This window comes from Salvelinus alpinus, chromosome 1 (assembly GCF_045679555.1).
Source record: "Salvelinus alpinus chromosome 1, SLU_Salpinus.1, whole genome shotgun sequence".
In the NCBI taxonomy this organism is placed as follows: Eukaryota; Metazoa; Chordata; class Actinopteri; order Salmoniformes; family Salmonidae; genus Salvelinus; species Salvelinus alpinus.
In genome coordinates, this window is record NC_092086.1 from 112,384,519 (window position 1) to 112,405,800 (window position 21,282).

The 21,282-nt window shown below is 43.4% G+C and overlaps 1 protein-coding gene across 1 annotated transcript; it reads right to left on the minus strand.

Moving 5' to 3' along the window:
• Window positions 1–4,366: 4,366 nt before the first annotated feature.
• sdad1 (SDA1 domain containing 1) lies at window positions 4,367–20,962 on the minus strand. The gene is made up of 19 exons (XM_071341820.1): window positions 20,512–20,962; window positions 18,322–18,426; window positions 17,915–18,013; window positions 17,696–17,806; window positions 17,402–17,574; window positions 17,178–17,310; window positions 16,970–17,071; window positions 16,807–16,876; window positions 16,591–16,694; window positions 16,444–16,501; window positions 15,024–15,159; window positions 14,174–14,271; window positions 13,907–13,983; window positions 12,939–13,068; window positions 12,637–12,737; window positions 12,132–12,316; window positions 4,964–5,048; window positions 4,710–4,874; window positions 4,367–4,606 (listed from the first exon to the last, which is right to left on the minus strand). The coding sequence occupies exons 1-19, from the start codon at window positions 20,611–20,613 to the stop codon at window positions 4,559–4,561; spliced, it is 2,082 nt and encodes a 693-aa protein (XP_071197921.1). The 5' UTR covers window positions 20,614–20,962; the 3' UTR covers window positions 4,367–4,558.
• Between the last annotated feature and the right edge of the window lie 320 nt (window positions 20,963–21,282).

The following is a 21,282-nucleotide window of genomic DNA, read 5'->3' on the forward strand; positions in this document are numbered from 1 at the left end:
TGGGGCTCTGTTCACAAACACAAACAGACCCCATAGAGCCCCAGGACAGCAACACAATTAGACCCAACCAAATCATGAGAAAACAAAAAGATAAGTACTTGACACATTGGAAAGAATTAACAAAAAAAACTGAGCAAACTAGAATGCTATTTGGCCCCAAACAGAGAATACACAGTGGCGGAATACTTGACCCCTGTGACTGACCCAAACTTAAGGAAAGCTTTGACTATGTACAGACTCAGTGAGCATAGCCTTGCTATTGAGAAAGGCCGCTGTAGGCAGACCTGGCTCTCAAGAGAAGACAGGCTATGTGCACACTACCCACAAAATGAGGTGGAAACTGAGGATTTTTCCAGAATGTAGCCCTTTTGAAAAGCTACATAGACTACATCCTGCTGGTATGGAATGGTACTAGTTCATTTTTTATATTAATGTATCTGACCCCAATCTCAAATTCACAGCAGAGAGAAGTCGGGCTGTATCACCGCCTGGTACGGCAACTGCACCGCCCTCAACAGCTAGGCTCTCCAGAGGGTGGTGCGGTCTGCACAACGCATCACCGGGGGCAAACTACCTGCCCTCCAGGACACCTACAGCACCCGATGTCACAGGAAGGCCAAAAAGATCATCAAGGACAACAACCACCCGAGCCACTGCCTGTTCACCCCGCTATCATCCAGAAGGCGAGGTCAGTACAGGTGCATCAAAGCTGGGACCGAGAGACTGAAAAACAGCTTCTATCTCAAGGCCATCAGACTTCTAAACAGCAATCACTAACTCAGAGAGGCTGCTGCCTACATAGAGACTCAAATCATTGGCCACTTTAATAAATTGATCACTGGTCACTTTAAACAATGCCACTTTAATAATGTTTACATGTCTAACATTACTCATCTCATATGTATATACTGTATCTTATACCATCTATTGCATCTTGCCTATGCTGCTCGGGCCATTGCTCGTAAATATATTTATATGTACATATTCTTATTCCATCCATTTAGATTTGTGTGTATAAGGTAGTTGTTGGGGAATTGTTAGATTACCTGTTAGATAGTACTGCACTGTCGGGAACTAGAAGCACAAGCATTTCCCTACACTCTCATTAACATCCGCTAACCGTGTGTATGTGACCAATAAAATTTGATTTGGGAGAAAATAGACTTCTTGGATCTTACAATCCACAAAAATAAATAAAACGAAGTTCGAGTCTACTATCTTCCGCAAGTCGCAGAGTAGGAATACACGTTCGGGCGCAGACAGTAACCACCTCGTACACCTTCAAGCAGAACATACCGATGGGTAAATTCCTAAAACTGACGGGACTGTAGTACAGACATAGATTTAGTACACCAGGTTCCTGCAACGTGGGTATGATAAGTGTCAGATTGTCATTTAACATGCTAAATTTCAATGCTCGTTTAGATTGACCAATATAAGCTGCCCTGCAGATGCATTTGAGCATGTATTGCTGTGTAACGGAATCGGCTAGACGCTAGGGGGCAATGTTGGGAACTCTAGTAGATTTTGACAAGCTTTGAGGATGTTCCAGTGTTTTCAATACAATTAATTTGACGCGATCCGCACATGGGCTTTACTCCGTGGAAAAACAAACGTTTGCGAGACTGAACGTCAGCAAGCAGCTACCCAAGAAGCGTGACACTTGGCTCCCAGGCCCGCCCAATGGAAATTACAAAGTCTGGCCACTGTGTACATTGCGACAATACGACCAATACTAACGTTGTTTACCACCCGAGAACAGTTAAATAATACAACATTCAAATCTTCAATAATTGTAGCACCACAAAGGTCATATACATGCTCAAATACATCTGCAGGGCAGCTTATATTGGTCAATCTAAACGAGCATTGAAATTTAGCATCGCAGAACATAAGGCTGCTATTTGTAGCCTAATAAAAACACTGACTATGTTACTGCATTAAGTCAACCATGGCTCACCTTCCTCCCTGCGCTTTGTAGCCATATAACACGGCCACATTTCACCAAGAGGTGACATCGTACGTAAACCAAAACAACAAGAGGCCTTCTGCAGCACTCCTTAGACACTGTGGATCCAAAGGGTCTAAAAGGATGATTTTTCACTATCTTCATCCCTATGTTATTGCCTTGATTGTTTTAGGTCTCTGTCTTCCGGATTCACAGACACCGAAATATCACCTATGTTGATTTTGACACGGTCTATTGATTAACGAGACACACTATGGCTCTTATATTTTTGTGCGATCATTTACATTGAAACATTATCATTCTAGTAGTGTAACGACCCTAGGTTTATAAGCGCGGAAATCGACTCTGCCGCTGGAGCGTCCTTTTGCGGCACAGTCGATAGCGCGCTGGACTTCGGGCTAGAAGGTCGAGGGTTCGAGACCTGCTCCCTGCTGTTTCATTACACTGGTGTCAGAAATGGGATTTCTTTACATTGTTGTGTCTCATTGGGCCACTAGGCTATAAATATGAGTGCAATGGTCAGGAATAGTGTAGACGACAGCTTGACGTCGAAATGTCAGTCACCTGTTTGCATTCTGTACAATGAATTAAAGTGAGCAAAAACAAATTAATATCTGCCTGTTGTTGTTGTGTGCTATTTGATCAAGAAATTAAATAAATGTCAGAACGAGCAATGTCAGAGTTCGAAATATAAATATATATACACATGTACTATATATAATGGTAGGTATGGACAGTGTATGAATAGGAAAGGTGTGTACAGCAGTAGTTATATAGGATGAGCCTTGACTAGAATACCATTTATACATATGAAGTGGTTAAAAACAGTATGGAAACATAATTAAAGTGACTAGTGTTCACTATGTTACTATGTACATACGGCAGCAGTCTCTAAGGTGCAGGGCAGGGTACCGGGTGGTAGCCGGCTAGTGACATTGACTAAGGTTCAGGGCAGGGTACTGGGTGGAGGCCAGCTCATGGTGACTATTATGGCCTGAAGATAACGGGTTTTCAGTCTCTCGGTCCCAGCTTTGATGCACCTGTACTGTCTCTGCCTTCTAGATGGAAGCGGGGTGAGCAGTCTGTGGTTCGGGGGGCTGAGGTCCTTGATGATCTTCTTGGCCTTCCTGTGACACCGGGTGCTGTAGATCTCCTGGACGGCAGGCAGTGTGCCCTCAATTATGTGTTGTGCAGACTGCACCACCCTCTGTAGAGCCCTGCGTTCACAGACGGTGCAATTGCAGTACCAGGCGGTGATACAGCCCGACAGGATGCTCTCAATGGTGCATCTGTAAAAGTTTGTGAGGGTGTGCAGGGCCAGGCCAAATTTATTCAGACTCCTGAGGTTGAAGAGGTGCTGTTGCACCGTCTTCACCACACTGTCTGTGTGGATGGGCCATTTCAGGTTGTCAGTGATGTGCACACTGAGGAACTTGAAGCTTTTCAACCTCTCCACTGCTACCCTGTCAATGTGGATGGGGGCGTGCTCTCGCTACTGTCTCCTGTCGTCCACGATCAGCTCCTTCGTTTTGTTGACGTTGAGGGAGGTTATTTTCCTCCTATACTGGTAAAACTTTTATTCCATTCCAGTGCATTTGAAGATTCTTATTACAGTCTCTGACCTACAGAGTTTATCAAACGACTCTCTCCATGGGAAAAGGTTGAGTAGTCAGAGAGAGGAAAAAGGGAGCGAGTGAGACTGAAGACAAAGATTCAAAACATCAAGAAACAGAATGGAAAACAGAAACGGTCATTACCTATATTAAAGTATGGTGTTGTGATGGTGCCTGCCTCCACCCTGGGCATGTGTGTAGACGTACTGACACAGAGGCATCATGCCCATACCAAGCACTGTGGAGATACTCGTCATGGTGATGCTACAGACAACACACCCAAAACAAGATCCAAAATAACAAACTCCTCTGCCCAACTGGGTGACTTCTACGAGTCTCTGCCCAACTGGGGGACTTCTACGAGTCTCTGCCCAACTGGGGGGACTTCTACGAGTCTCTGCCCAACTGGGGGACTTCTATGAGTCTAAAAGAAAAGTGCATCATAATAGACGAACAGGAATGTTTGATTGAATTCTAAATACCAGTTAAGTGTGAATGAATTCCAGCTGAGAGAAGCATTACAACAACTCAAAACTGTCTTTACTTGTAGGGGTTGAAGGTGGCATCGTAATGAAGTAGACTGATCTGTCCCTATATTATATATATGTGTGTTTGTCCTGGAAATCTTGACATTTAAATCCTGTCTGCATTTATTTATTGTCTATCATGTCAATCTAGAGGAGTTACATTTCATTTGTTGGCAGGAACATAATCTAATCTTCACATTAAAAGGTGTATGGAAATATGAAGCAAACTGAACAAAAGAGCAAATAGGAGAAGGGAGTAAACGATTGATGGTAAATCTTTTAATAGAAGGCAGTGTGATTACAGCCTACTACCTTAGAAAAAAAAAAAACCCAGCATGATTTAACAGACCACGTTAAAATGACCCATTCCCCATCTTCATTTAACAGCCCAAGTTCACGGAAGCCATAATGTCCTTAGGAACCAGAGTCCACGGCATACAGTGACATTGCTATTTGTATTGCTTCTTTCTCTTAATGAGTGCATCTCTTAGAGCAATCTGTATGGAGAAAGAGAGAGAAATGCAACATCGAGATAAATAATACTGACAAAAACACACATTTTCCAATTATGCTGTACACAAAAAAACAAACTTAATGTACCTGTTTATCTCTGAAGGATCTCTTGTTCTTGGTCCGTACGTTTCGACTGTGTCTCATCATCCTGAAGTCTTTGTTCCTCTTCTTGTCCTTGTTGCTGGTGGAAGCGAACGGGTTTAGCTTCTCCTTCCTCTTCTTCACAAACTCCTTCCTGTCTGAGCGGCCAGCCTACCGTCAAAACAAAACCACATGATCTCCTGAAATCCTAAGAATACGATCATTAGAATTCAGCACATGTTCTTGATTGAGATTGTCACCTGTGCAGTGGCAAGTCTTGATTCCTTGTCTTCCTTGGGTTTCTTGTGCAGCTTTTCAATGTCTCTCAAGGTAAGGATTTCCCCTCTGAAAACGGTTTGACATGTTATTAGTTAAGATGCTCACACACACCACACACACACACACACACACACACACACACACACACACAAAAAATGGCAGTTAAACTATTTCCAACAGTTTGCATGAGTGTTTATCACACTTATGCTGCGTTTAGATGGTACGAGGTAGACAGCGAACCGGATGTCATTGTTTTCAATGAGAGCACAGCGGTAAATGCCATTGCGGCTGGCAGTGAATGCCGTCAGCCTCCACTAGGACTGTCCTCGACTAAATAAAAAAATCTTGGTCGACCGAGAATCGTCTGTTCTTGTCTTTCGACGAAATTCTATAACGTGTATTTTTCCATATAATTGACACATCCTGTGTTTTAATCAAATCAACTATATGCACTGAGCTTGTCTGATGCTTTAAGCACACTGTTTGATGAAATAATTAGACACACAGAAGACTAAAGGGAGTCCGACCGTAATTGATTTGTGCCAGGCTGGGCTCAGACTTGCTGTGCTGTGTAAAAAAAAAATAACAAAAAAAGACAGCGAGTGACTGTAACTAGCACCCATTGTCCGTCTCTCCTCCCTGCTGCAACGACCACCACAGAACATCAACAGTGTTTATCGTGCTGTCCGTGTTGCTGAAGCTGACTGAAAAGTTGTTAGCGAAATCCCTAATTTGTTTAGGGGGAAAAAAACACTCCCTAAAACCTTGTTCTCTTTACGTGACACACGTATGCATCGCATGCACGTGACCAAGAGGGCAACCAAACTCAACTGGCGGTCCGGGTCTGGACCCAGAGAAGGGTCAATCCAGACAACATAGCATTTTGTTATAGAATAGTTAATATATATATATATATATATTTTTTTAAACTGTCTAAAAATAATCAACTGGGTCTTTTTCACTTTCTCGACGCAACGGCCACCTCTACTAGTGCCCCATCTAATCCAATCGCGTGACTATATGCAAATACAACAGGCTGCGTTTTACCCAATCACATTGATCCAAATATCTTTTGTGGAAACTTGGTACAAGCAGGCAGAAAGAATCAGAAAGATTTGACAGCGATTCAACTGTAAATATCACAGATAGGAGCTTCGTTACCAGTATCTTTGTTACCAGTATCTTTGTTACCAGTATCTTTGTTACCAGTATCTTTGTTACCAGTATCTTTGTTACCAGTATCTTTGTTAACATAGCTTGTTCAACAAAAAACAAAAAAGTTGACTCTGAAAACCGTATATTCAAAGACGAGTGGACGGAACAGTATTTCTTCAACTAACACAAAACCAATGTGCCTGATATGCAGTGAGTCAGTAGCTCTGGTGAAAGTGCCAAATGTTAAGCGCCATTAAGACACCAGGCATAGTAAATTGGATCAGATGTATCCCCTGAACATGGTCAGAACAAACAAGGTTAACCAACTCAAATCCCAACACGAGAGCTGCACCAAAGTCCTTGTCAATTCCCCCCGACAGACCAACAACTTGCAATGGATGGAGTGTTCTCACTGAGGATACCTTGGGTTTTGGGAAAACACAAAACTTTTTCAAATGCTGAGATGGTACAAGAATGCGTGTGTGAAGTTGCTTGACACCACTGCTTGAAGGTAAAGAAAAATATCAAACAGATCCCACTGTCAGACTCCACAGCATTGAGGAGAACTGAAATATTAGCCAAAGATTTAACTTCACAACCTAAAGAGGCCATTCAGAATGCATTTCATTAGCTGTGGATGAATCGTACAGATTACACTGATAATGCCCAGCTTCTGGTGTTTGCCAGATTTTATAATGAAACAAAGAAGGAATTCTGTGAGGAGCTGTTGGGCTTAACACATCTAGAAGCACACACACAGGGAGAGGATATCCATGATGCCATCAAAGAGATGCTGACAAAAACGGGGAGAGATCTGAAGTCAGGGGTCTCCATCACCACAGATGGAGCTCCAGCCATGACAGGAAGGAGGGGACTGGTTACACATTTGAAAGAGGACCACCCTAACCCGACATATCACTGCCTCATCCATCAATCTGTCCTGTGTGCCAGTCTGGGAAAAGAGTATTCTGAGGTCATGACAACGATGATGAAACTGATCAACTTTTTGAGAGGCCAATGCCAGTGATGACCTACTACTGGACAACAATGTCAGCAAAGGCTGAGTTTGGGAATGCTTTTAGGCCATTCAGCAGGAAATCAAAACTTTCTTATCAGAGCAAAAAAGAGTGACAAGGCAACTCAGTTTAAGTTTTCAGAAGATGAAAATAGTTGCATTTTTGACCGACATTACATCACACCGTAATCAACTGAATGTTAAGCTACAGGTAAGGGACAACCGTGTGTCATATGATAACAGCAGTCCGGGCTTTCCAGAAGAAATCTAGGCTTTTCAAGAATGATCTACAGGGAGAACTTGTCCTCTTCCCCAATATTTTGGGGACAAACTCAGAGGCAAGCATGTTCCCAACCATGTTGATTTCATCCAGAATCTGATAGATCAACTTCAAGGCTCACTTTGATGACTTCACTGTTGGAAGAGAACTGCTGGTGCTCATCCAGAACACCTTCATGGTCACAAATGAACCAAAACAGATCTTCAGATGGGTAGATGTTACATCACTGCAAATGGAGTTGATTCAAATGTGTGTGAAGGAGTAGGCTGGTGATTGTGACCCGGTCACTTCCTGGGGAAAAGATGGTACCTGCAGCTGATGTCTCTGTTCTCAAGAGACTGGCACTATACATCCTGATCCTGTTTCGCTCCACATACAGCTGTGAATCAGCCTTCTCCACAATTAACTTTATTAACCGTTTCACACGTGAGTTCCAAATATCTCTAACGGTCTCCCCAGCGTGACGGCCGCCCCAGCGTGAGTTCCAAATATCTCTAACGGTCTCCCCAGCGTGAGTTCCAAATATCTCTAACGGTCTCCCCAGCGTGACGGTCTCCCCAGCGTGAGTTCCAAATATCTCTAACGGTCTCCCCAGCGTGACGGTCTCCCCAGCGTGAGTTCCAAATATCTAAAACGGTCTCCGCAGCGTGACGGTCGCCCCAGAGTGAGTTCCAAATATCTCTAACGTTGTTCTCACACCATTTGTGCCAAAGTTCAAAGACTTGGCAGGAGACAGAAAGTGTAATTTCTCTCATTAATGCAGGGCCCAGAATGACTTAGACATGATTATACTCTGGGTGGTTCGAGCCCTGAATGCTGATTGGCTGAAAGCTGTGGTATATCAGACCGTATACCACGGGTATGACAAAACATTTATTTTTACTGCTCTAATTAGGTTGGTAACCAGTTTATAATAGCAATAAGGCACCTCAGGGGTTTGTGGTATATGGCCAATATACCACAGCTAAGGGCTGTATCCAGGCACTCTGCATTGCGTCGTGATTAGCTGTGTTATCTTGGCCATATATTGGTAAAATATTGCATGACCCAAAGTGACGTTCTTTGCATTCAGATCCTTCTTTTCGTTCTCCAGAAAACATGCACTTTATTTTATTTAAATAATTTATTTTTTGTATTCCTTGGGTGCGTGTACAAATGATTCACAGTGCACTTTTTGCACAGACAATTATGCAACCACTTTTTGTTCTTCAGCAATGTTGATGCAATGTTGCACATGTTTACATTCAAAATAAGTTGTAATTAATAAAAAAAGAAGGTAGTTTCATTTAATGTACATTTTATATAACAACATGTTTCCTAAGTCGTAGACGACTGTGTTTGTTACTACGCTGTACCACAGCGCCGATAAAGGACGATAACCATCCGGACCTTTGTCACCTAGGACATTTGTGTCACTGGACCTTCTCAAAATAGTAGTGGCGTACCCCTGCAATAGGTCCTGACCCTTAACAAAAATGTATTCATGTGGTTATGATATGCTAACAAACTCTGAACACAGAAAAAGGTGACAGCAAAATAGATGCAGATGACGTGACAAACTCAAAACGGGGGAATGTTTACTGGTTGCTCAGGAGATAAAGGGGAAGTCAAATGTGTGGAATAAATGTAACAGGTCCTGTTCGATTACAATATACTTTTCTGAACGTTTGGAATAATGTAAACACTAAATAAATGAAGCGTACCAGAGACTGTCGTAAGTAAAACATTTTGGAAAGCACGCATTCGTGAATGCTATTGTTTACGCTATTTATTTGAGGGTCACTTATTTTATTTTAAGACTAAAACGCTTGATTGCATATCAAATCATTAATGACTTCTATGCTGTGTAATGACATGAACGAATGAATGATTGATACACAAGCATTGAAATAAAGGCCTCAGTAAGTTACGGTATTAAGACTAAACAGGATGTGCTCTAAGGCCTACACCTCGATAGTGGTTATAACAAGACTGATATACTAAGCCTACTAACGATAATAACAAGGAGATCAAGAAGGTTATTATTATAAATATAATTTGACAATTTGAACAGTGTAAACACTAAATAAATAAGTTATTCCAGAGAGGCTGTTCCAACAAAAACAAAAAAAAGTTTAAAATTATTATTTTTACACCATAGCAAAGACTACAGACAGACAAATTTGTGGAATTGTTTATCTGACATGTTGTGTGAGGCTTGGTGCTCACAGAATCAGTAGGCTATTAAACAAACACTCACCGGCAACACAAGCAGGATCAGTCCTGTAGATACAGTGCATTGGGAAAGTATTCAGACCCCTTCACCTTTAACACATTTTGTTACGTAACAGCCTTGTTCTAAAAATTGATAAAATAAATGTCTCAATCGACACACAATACCCCATAATAACGAAGCAAAAACTGGTTTTTAGAAATGGTTGTAAATGTTATGTAAACAAATACCTTATTTACATAACTATTCAGACCTTTTGCTATGAGACTCAAAATTGAGCTCAGGTGCATCTTGTTTCCATGTATCATCCTTGAGACGTTCTACAACTTGATTGGAGTCACCCCGTGGTAAATTCAATTGATTGGACATGATTTGGAAAGACACACACCATAAGGTCTCACAGATTACAGTGCATGTCAGAGCAAAAACCAAACCATGAGGTCAAAGGAATTGTCCATAGAGCTCTGAGACATGACTGTGCGTCGAGGCGCAGATCCGGGGAAAGGTACCGAGAAATGTCTGCAGTATTCAAGAACACAGTGGCCTCCATCATTCTTAAATGGAAGAAGTTTGGAACCACCAAGACTCTTCCTAGAGCTGGCTGCCCGGTCAAACTGAGCAATCGGGGGAAGGGCCTTGGTCAGAGAGGTGAACAAGAACCCGATGGTCACTCCGACAGAGCTCCAGAGTTCCTCTGTGGAGATAGGAGAACCTTACAGAAGGACAACCATCTCTGCAGCACTCCACCAATCAGGCACTTCTGGTAGAAGCCACTCCTCAGCAAAAGGCACATGACAGCCCGCTTAGAGTTTGGCAAAAGGCAGCTAAAGGACTCTGACCATGAGAAATAAGATTCTCTGGTCTGATGAAACCAAGATTTAACTCGTTACGTCTGGAGGAAACCAGGCACCGCTCATCACCTGACCACCATCCATACAGTGAAGCATAGTGGTGGCAGCATCCTGCTGTGGGGATGTTTTTCATCGGCAGGGAGAGTAGTCAGGATTGACGGAAAGATGAACAGAGCAGAGATCCTTGATGAAAAACTGCTCCAGAGTGCTCAGGACCTCAGGAGCTTTACCTTCCAACAGGACAACAACCCTAAGCACACAGTCAAGACAACGCAGGAGTGGCTTCGGGACAAGTCTCTGAACGTCCTCAAGTGGCCTAGCCAGAACCCGATCGAACATCTCTGGAAAGACCTGAAAATAGCTGTGCAGGGACGCTCCCCATCAAACCTGACAGAGCTTGAGAGGCTCTGCAGAGAAGAATGGGAGAAACTCCCCAAATACAGGTGTGCCAAGCTTGTAGCGTCATACCCAAGAAGACTCTAGGCTGTAATTGCTGCCAAAGGTGCTGCAACAAAGTACTGAGTAAAGGGTCTGAATACTTATGTAAATATGATATGTAATTTATTTTTAATACATTTGCAAACATTTCTAAAAAACATGTTTTCTTTGTTATTATGGGGTATTGTGTATAGATTGATGAGACATTTATTTGATCAATGTTAGAATAAGGCTGTTAACGTAACAAAATGTGGAAAAAGTGAAGTGGTCTGAATACTTTCAGAATGCGCTGTATATGTGGTTGATTTATAAAGCCAGGCACACCTAACAGTCCGGCTATTGATTATAGACCTAATTAAGTTGGGGTTTCCCCTCTCCTCTCTTTTCTTAGACAATTAAGGCAAGGGCTGTTTTCTGGTCTCCTCATTCCTCCGCTGCCTCCGCTGCATTGTTCTCAACACCAATATGCTGGGTAACTTTGCTGTCATGCACATAGCAACATGGGCTCCAAATCCACAGCGTACTGATGTCTCAGAACCGCGGACAGCAACCGCTATCCGACGCGAGAGAAAGCTCATTTGCTATAAAATAATAATATTTTTTATTAGTGTTGCACCCCATTGATCTTATGTAATATAACCATGTACAATTTCAGTAGCAAATGTCTTAGAGTGATGGACAGTGCCATCACCATGGCCTGGATCAGTCCACTCAGACAGGAGTCGATCAGACAGGTGTCTTGTACACCACGTTTTTGCTACTGCTCGACTCAAGAAATCTTGGTCGACCAACTATCGACCAAACAATCGCCCCGGTCGACTAAACGGGCTCAGCCCTAGCCGCCACGGTATACGGGACTTGCTGCCAGAGTTAAAATATTACAACTTTCGCCGTAGCGTTGTTTTCTACCGGATGTTCATTTGCACTGTTTGTTTACGGATATCACCATAGCAACGCACACCGTCGTGCTGGCGTGCTTTTGTCGTCACCCTCTTCCTTGCTTTCTTGTCCCGTTATACCAACTGGTATGGCGGTTTTTGCGTCCTTGGTCTAAACGCAGCATCAAAGCATTTTAAATAAGATATTCCCATCAGGTAAAACATGGATCCACAGTCATCATTGTAACAAAAAGTCGGCCCTGTTTTGAATTATATTAATCATAGGAGCGGAGGTAAAATAACAAGAAAACAAGACTGACCTTTCACCATCATCATCTTCCACCATCTTCCTCTTCTGTCCCTTGCCCGGGGCAGCGTTGACCTCTTTAGCCAGCTGAGCCAGACGGATCTTCTTGAAGTCGTCCTGAGTGAGGAGTCGACTGGAGCTGACCGCTGCTGCCTTGGCCTTCCTCTCCTCTGGATCCATACTCTTCAGCTTCTCAGCCTGGGCGAGACACATACAATGGCCAACGAGAAGACGTTATTCACCAATAAGAACATGTTTTTCACCAATAAAAACACCTTATTCACCAATCAGAACACTAATCACCAGGGTAGTGTTCATTCCGCACCAAATGGCAGAAAACGGACAGAAACAGGGAGGGACAACCTTAACCTGTCCAATAAGAAGTGCTCATTTTAGTTTTCTGATACAAATTGTTTTGCTACGGTGTGCTCAATTGAACGCGAGCCAGCCCAGCTTTTCAAAATCAGGTCACCAACCCAGAACACCTAACGGACAATGGGGTTGATGCAGAACCATACCATTTCTGCGGTGTCTTCATCAGAGGAGTGGTGAACATTGATCCATTCTCCGTCCTCATCATCATCACCACCACTGATACTGCTGGCACTCTCCCAGCCATCTAGATGATGAAGAGGAAACGCAGAGGAAGAAATTATCAAATCATCAATATTTCAACCAATTTTTTTCCACACAGAACATCATCTATTGCATCTTGGAAATACAGTCCTTGCAAAGAAAAAATGAGAGTCCTTGCAGCAAAAACCAAACAGGTAGAAGTTTCCAGTTGTATAATAATGACGAAACACGATCCAATCCTTACCACCGTCCCCCTCTTCTCCCTCCTCTTTCTCCTCCACCTCCAGAACCTCTGCTCCAGGGATGTAGGTCTTGGCACCCATCTCGCCATAGTCCTGGATCTTAGCATCGGTAGACAACTCTGTGGGTCGACCCTAGTAAACAACGCAATGGTTAAGTTATCAGTTAGCACAGCCTCCATGACATTTCACAGCACCTCAGCCCTGAGAGGACTTCCACACAGAGGAGCCTAGCATACCTCAGCCCTGAAAGGACTTCCACATAGAGGAGGAGGAGCCTAGCATACCTCAGCCCCGAGAGGACTTCCACACAGAGGAGGAGCCTAGCATACCTCAGCCCTGAGAGGACATCCACATAGAGGAGGAGCCTAGCATACCTCAGCCCTGAGAGGACTTCCACAGAGGAGGAGGAGCCTAGCTTACCTCAGCCCTGAGAGGACTTCCACAGAGGAGGAGGAGCCTAGCATACCTCAGCCCTGAGAGGACTTCCACATAGAGGAGGAGCCTAGCATACCTCAGCCCTGAGAGGACTTCCACATAGAGAAGGAGGAGCCTAGCATACCTCAGCCCTGAGAGGACTTCCACATAGAGAAGGAGGAGCCTAGCATACCTCAGCCCTGAGAGGACTTCCACATAGAGAAGGAGGAGCCTAGCATACCTCAGCCCTGAGAGGACTTCCACATAGAGAAGGAGGAGCCTAGCATACCTCAGCCCTGAGAGGACTTCCACATAGAGGAGGAGCCTAGCTTACCTCAGCCCTGAGAGGACTTCCACATAGAGAAGGAGGAGCCTAGCATACCTCAGCCCTGAGAGGACTTCCACATAGAGGAGGAGGAGCCTAGCATACCTCAGCCCCGAGGGGACTTCCACACAGAGGAACCACCTAGTATATGGGCCTTGGAACGAGGGAGGGAAAAACATGACGATGTTGAGATAATTTTAAATGTATATTACATTGGTCTCAGCAACATACCCTGTCTCTCTTATGCAGCATCTTTGGATCCAGGCTTCTGAAGAGCTGAATGAGTCCTCTGGCAGACATCATCACATCTAAAAATGACATTGAAATAACCCTCATTGAAACCCTTTGAATTGTTTTAATTGTGACACATGATGAATAATCTCTTTTAGCCACATGGTTAAAGAGAAAAAGATTCAAAACAGACATGTTAGCCTACAACTGTAAGGACAGACTACTACTGTAAGGACAGACTACTTCCTGTAAGGACAGACTACTTACTCTTGTCTTTGTGCATCTTGTACTGAGCCAGGTCCTGGAGCAGCTCTTCTGTGATGGCTAGGGGACAACGAGCTGCCACCTCCTTGATGGCATTGATGCTGTACAAAGCAAGTCCCACACTCTGTTACTCTATATATCCATGTTATTAACCAATAACTGATGCTGTACAAATCTCAACTGTATATAACAGTGTTATATACAGTATCCATGGTAACAATCACATGCAGAAGGTGAATGACTTTACAATGGCCACCCAACCAGGTAACAGAGGAATCATAGGTTGAGTGACTTTACAATGGCCACCCAACCAGGTAACAGAGGAATCATAGGTTGAGTGACTTTACAATGGCCACCCAACCAGGTAACAGAGGAATCATAGGTTGAGTGACTTTAAAATGGCCATCCAACCAGGTTACAGAGGAATCATAGGTGTGAGTGACTTTACAATGGCCATCCAACCAGGTAACAGAGGAATCATAGGTGTGAGTGACTTTACAATGGCCATCCAACCAGGTAACAGAGGAATCATAGGTGTGAGTGACTTTACAATGGCCATCCAACCAGGTTACAGAGGAATCATAGGTGTGAGTGACTTTAAAATGGCCCTCCAACCAGGTTACAGAGGAATCATAGGTGTGAGTGACTTTACAATGGCCCCAGGTTACAGAGGAATCATAGGTGTGAGTGACTTTACAATGGCCACCCAACCAGGCTACAGAGGAATCATAGGTGTGAGTGACTTTACAATGGCCACCCAACCAGGTTACAGAGGAATCATAGGTGTGAGTGACTTTACAATGGCCACCCAACCAGGTTACAGAGGAATCATAGGTGTAAGTGACTCCCTTACCCAACACACATCACCTCTCCCGAGTTTCTGTCTGTCACAAAGTTATTGGCTATGGTCATGATGACAGGCTGGATGATCTCAGGTGGAACTAGTTGATGGGAGGACTGGGCAGCACACAGGAGTATCTTGGTGACCTCTGGAGAAGAAAGAAGAACATAAATATGATTTTCAACTCAAGTTCTATTAAAAAACGAAACATGACTAGTTGCACGCTTGTTTTGAATGACAAGCTGAGCCCTTTCTTAGAACATACCTCTTTGATGGGGCTGGGGAAAAAACGCTGTACAGTCTTCACTGACATTTTCAACCTCTCCCTGACCGAGTCTGTAATAGCTACATGTTTCAAGCAGACCACCATAGTCCCTGTGCCCAAGAAAGCGAAGGTAACCTGCCTAAATGACTACTGCCCAGTAGCACTCACGTCGGTAGCCATGAAGTGTTTTGAAAGGCTGGTCATGGCTCACAACACCATCATCCCGGAAACACTAGGCCCACACCAATAAGCATACCGCCGCAACAGATCCAAGGATGACGCAATCTCAATCGCACTCCACACTGCCCTTTCCCACCTGGACAAAAGGAACACCTACGTGAGAATGCTGTTCATTGACTGCAGCTCAGCGTTCAACACTATAGTGACCTCAAAGCTCATCACTAAGCGAACTACCCTGGAACTAAACACCATCCTCTGCAACTGGATAGTGGACTTCATGACGGGACGCCCCCAGGTGGTGAAGGTAGGTAACAACACAGCCGCCATGCTAATCCTCAACACAGGGGCCCCTCAGGGGTGCATGCTCAGTCCCCTCCTGTACTCCCTGTTCACCTACGACTGCGTGGCCAAGCACGACTCCAACACCATCATTAAGTTTGCTGACCACCCAACGGTGGTAGGCCTGATCACCGACAACGATGAGACAGCCTATAGGGAGGAGGTCAGAGAACTGGCAGTGTGTTGCCAGGACAACAACCTTCCCCTCAACGTAAACAAAGAAGATGATCGTGGACTACTGGAAAAGGAGGGCTGAACAGTTACAAGTTCCTTGGTGGCCACCCAAACTATTTGCATTGCCCCCCCCCCCCCCCATTGTTTTACACTGCTGATATTCACTGTTTATTATCCATGCAGTCACTTTACAAATTGCCTCGACTAACCTGTACCCCCCCACATTGACTCAGCACCAGTACCCCCTGTATATAGCCTCATTATTGTTATTTTATTGTGTTACTTTATATATTTTTTTATTTTAGTTTATTTAGTAAATATTTTCTAAACTCTATTTTCTTAAAACTGCATTGTTGGTTAAGGGCTTGTAAGTAAGCATTTCACGGTAAGGCCTACAGCGGTTGTATTCAGCGCATGTGACATCATTTGATTTGTAGGTTTTAATTACAAGAGGAGCCCTCGCTTAGAGCTTACCTCTTTGATGGGGCTGAATGAACCGCTGTACAAAGGGATAGTAGTTGAAGAGAAAGAGCTGTGGGAAGAATAGAAATAACAACGTGAATGTCTTTATTTTTTACATTGTAGAATAATTGCACTGTTCATATCATTTCATTTTCTTACCTCATGAATACCAACCAGTCGGGATATTAGTTCCATCATCATGATCTTCACCTCAAAACGCTCATTAGAGTCTTCCAACTGCTTTAGTAGCTTCTCTGAAAATTCTGTGCAAAAAAATGTAATATTTCTTAGGAAAACCAGAATAGAGAGACATAAAATAAGTTCCAGATGTAGTTTAGTTTAAAGGCGTGTGCTTTTGAGGGTGACCATACATACCTTGAGGATCATGAATCAAGTGGATGGCAGAGAAATTGAAAACCTCTACCTTCTTCTTCTTCTTATGTTTCTGTGAATCATCAAGTTAAAGATTCATTAACTAACAACCAACCAGCTAAAGTGTATCTTCAGTAAAATAAAAAACACAGGACTCTCAGCGTACCTTAAGGACCTTCATGGCCTTCTCCATCTTCTTCTTGTTCTTGGATGTCTTCTTCCCTGTAGAGTACCTCACCATCAGGTCTCTAGCCGACGGACCCTCCTCCTGGAGATAAGAGATTGGCTTAGACCTGACGGAGCAAGGAAGTCTCTCCTCCAATCAAATCAAAATGTTCACCCCCCCTCCCCTATGTGGTGTGGTGTACACATGCCTCAGATTCTGAATCACTCTCCCTCTTCTCATCTTCATCTTTGCCCAGGAAGAACTTCATGCCTGCCACGAGGATCTTTGTGACTTTGGAGAAACATGCTGTCGTGATCACGTTAACAGTTTTGGCGTCATTCCTGTAAACGGAAAACAAGGAAATAAAAAAGATGTATATCAGGTGACGTGTTTTTGAAGATACTTAGCACAGAGCCAAGGCATGTTACTTACCAGATGTTCCTCTTGTACAACTCAATCATGACATCTAGCGAGATCTTGGCTGCTAGAGGATTGCTGTCTCTCAGCATGGTGTACATGAAGTTCTGTAATGTTGTGTTGACTTTGTTGTTCTTGTGTTTGGAGTTGATGTTTTTTATGTCATGCACAATGTGCGAGTACAGCGTCTGGGAAGAGACGAACAGGAGACTAAGCGAGAGGCAGACCGTGACTGACACTGGAGACAGACCATACAAATGGAATAACAATACCGGTGTGCAGAGAGACAGAGAGACACTCCGGGCTCACCTTCCTGAGGAGCTTGTCGTGACAGCGCAGCAACTCAAAGAACAGCTCCAGAAGACCGGTGGGGTTAATCAGATCTTTGTTCCTCAGCAGAATCAGGGCTTTGCAGAATGTCTAAGCGATTGAGAAACACGCAACAACAACAACAAAAAAAATTAAATACACCTATTTTTAACAGCTGACAAGGGTGAGAAAATATCTGCTGCTGATTTATTCTCTTACCATCCGTAGATCAGGCTCGAGGACTGTATGATGATTCATAAGGAGATCAGTCAACTCCTGAGGGAAAGAGGCAAGTTGCTGCAGATAGCAGTGTCCAACCTGGAACAGGACAATAGTGGATTTAGCTCGATAGCTTCCCATCAGGATTAACATCAGCAGTGTACTTGTGTCTACAGTTGGCGATCTATAAATAATGGACAGTTTATGGTTTCCAATAAGATCCACAAATACAGCAGGCCTACAGACATTTCCTGATTTGAGACAGCTTCGACCCCCCAACTAGGGTACTCACGTGACATTTATATTCACGTTTGTTTTATTTATTATTTATTTATATCCAAAATATTATTATTTTTATTAATTTGGCATACTATTTATAAGACTAGATTTGAGAGTGATGATCGTACCTGAGCAAGGAACATGACCAGATCTGCCAGCTCCTTGTTGGGTTTGTCAGGCTGGAGTTTGAAGATCTGGACATTGGACTGGTAGTGTCGATATTGTTGCAGGAACTGTAGATTAGAAAATTAAGACGATCTTCGTGAAAAAATACGTAATCAAGTCAGCAGGAATTGATATAGCTAGCCTCTCCCGATTCAGAGTTTGGACTGGATAAGCGTCCACTCTCATCTCTAATTTATAGGGTCCAAAATTCTGAACAGTCCTTTTATAAATCAGAAGAATGTTGAGTAAACTTAATCTGAATTTACTCCACCTGTTGTCCGCTGATTTTGTCCTTATAACCAGCGAGGTATTACAGTCTGATGTATTACTACTAAGCAATGACATAGTTAGCTAAATAGTCACTGACTGTATAAAATATGTAGCCAGGCCTAGAAAGCTCTTCGTCACGTATACAGTTAAATAGTAAATTCAGGTATTTTAACAGTAATTTTCAGTCTTCGCTCATTCCATAGCGATAGCTTGTGAGATATTGCCCGACTCGTTGCTGTACCTGTTTTGTCAGCACGTGTCCCACGTTGGATGGTAACCGTAATTGGTAGATAGTTCTGATGGAAACATTGTCGTTTGCGTCGCCGAGCAGTTCCCAAGACAGTATTAAATGTTTGATGCCAACACCACCCCTCCAAATCAAAACCAAACATGGATGTCAATGTTTGCGCTCACACGCTCCATTCTACTTCCTGTCTGCAGCAGCATGTTTGCTGAATGTATTGTGAGGCTAATCAGCTAGACAAACAGGTGTGAAACACAGACAGGTGTGTGATTAGAATCTATGTTTGTTTTGATTTGGAGGGGGTGGTAGCATTAAATAATTGGATTTAATACTTTCTTGGGCTCTGCTTGGCGGTGCAAACGACATAAAAAATCAGCAGAGGGATGTTCGGGGAGCCTACATGTTACAACCACCACAGAAGGAGGGGCAGGGGCGACAACGGTAGCCTTACACCAGTAGACAGTGTCCTTCGCCCCCGCCTGTCGGGCACTGTGCGTGTTCGGCAGGCGGCAGCGAGGGACTGTGTGCTAGCTTAACCAGCTAGTTCTAAGGAGGACTCTGGTACGGGAGCGAAACAGTTGGCTAGCTAACTATTTAATTAATTAAATTTTAATTGAATTAACCTTTAATAAACTATTTAACTAGGCAAGTCAGTTAAGAACAAATTCTTATTTGTAACCCGGACGACGCTGGGCCAATTGTGCGCCGCCTTATGGGACTCCCATTCATGGCTGGATGTGATGCAGCCTGGATTCGAACCAGGTACTGCAGTGACATGCATTGTCTTAGACCACTGGGCACAACTATCAACCTAGCTAGTACACGGTGTTGCCCTGGCCTGGTGTGCTAGCGGGGGCGACCGGTAGACAGTGTCCTTCGCCCGCCTGTAGGGAACTGTTCGGTTAAAAACGGAGGGCATGTTACAGTGTCTTTTGAGGAGGCGTTCCTGGAATGTCCATATGTAGGAACACCCCGAATTGCGGACTGCAATTGCACACTATTGCCGCATTCAGCCACGGGTGTGCAACTTAAGTTTTCCGAAAATGTGATGGAAAATTGTGTTTTATTATGATAGTACACATTTCCCTGTCCCCCCCCGGCGGCTCGCCATTACAGCCTGAATGGAGGATGCGTTATGTACGAGCCGTGTGTATTATCCGGAATGCACATCAATCAAAGACATGCAGATCTAGAGGCCACATCAAAACCGTCTACGGAAAACATACCGTCCAACGAGGGACACGTGCTGGTAAAAGATGTACAACAACGGGTCGGGCGATATCCCACAAGCTGTGTCGCTATTGACTGCCATTAGACACAGTTTATTAATACATTAGATAATGAATAAATGGTGTCTAAAATTGACCTAAGATATAACTAGTTAGCTAGTTTAGATAGCTGGCTAGCTAGCGTTAGCTATCTAGTAATGCTATCAAATATAGTAATCTAGCTAATTAACGTGAGCAATATATGATATATGATTCATGACATCATTAATTGATCCCACAACATAGCTTGCTTTCTAATGTTAGTTAAATGTAAAGCTGATAACTAGCAAGTTAGCCAACTAGTTTGTTTACTAGTCAAACTAACGTTAGCTAGTCGGCATGCGTAACCTAGCTACGTTTTATATACTCACTTCTTCCGTGTACGACTGTGGATCTCTCTTGATCAGGTTCTGCAATTGCGGCAGATTGTTTGGCAATTTGTTGTTGTGTCGACCCGACATTATTTTATTCATTTTCGGTGTTAAAAGGAATATCGTTATTAGAAATATGTTATCAAAATACCAACGTGGCTCACTGATGGATCGCCATTTTTTTCAGACTCACGACGGAAAGTACCGAGGAACAAACGAGGTGGCAGTGAAACGCGTTGCCAAAACCCAGTGAATTCGGAGGATATCAAATATTCCCTACACTAGGCACTAGTTTTGCGCAAAGAAGAATATTGAAATCAAGGTCCTTACATAACCCACTTTAAAAAAAATTACATTATGATATAGAACCATATGCAATACAGTACTGTTTTGAACATCTAGATAGGAAATCATCATAAGCCACGACCAAATCAAATGAACAACCGATTGCAGATGGCATACATCACATTCTAGCCTATTGAAACAGACAGAGCAGACCCCCCTCCCCTCCCCAAACCCCCCTGCTGCACACCTGAACCTTATTTAGATTTGGATTGTGGTCGGTGGTTTACACGTGAGGTCATTTGAATAGGTTGATCTAATCTAATTTTATTTGTCATATGCGCCGAATACAACCGTGAAATGCTTACTATAAGAATATTTAGAAGATAAATACACAACTGAGAGGATGAGAGGACTGAAAACTAGAGTACTAATGGTCAATAGGGAATTGTAAATAGGTGTTAAGTTTCAGTTCAACAGCTGTTTAGA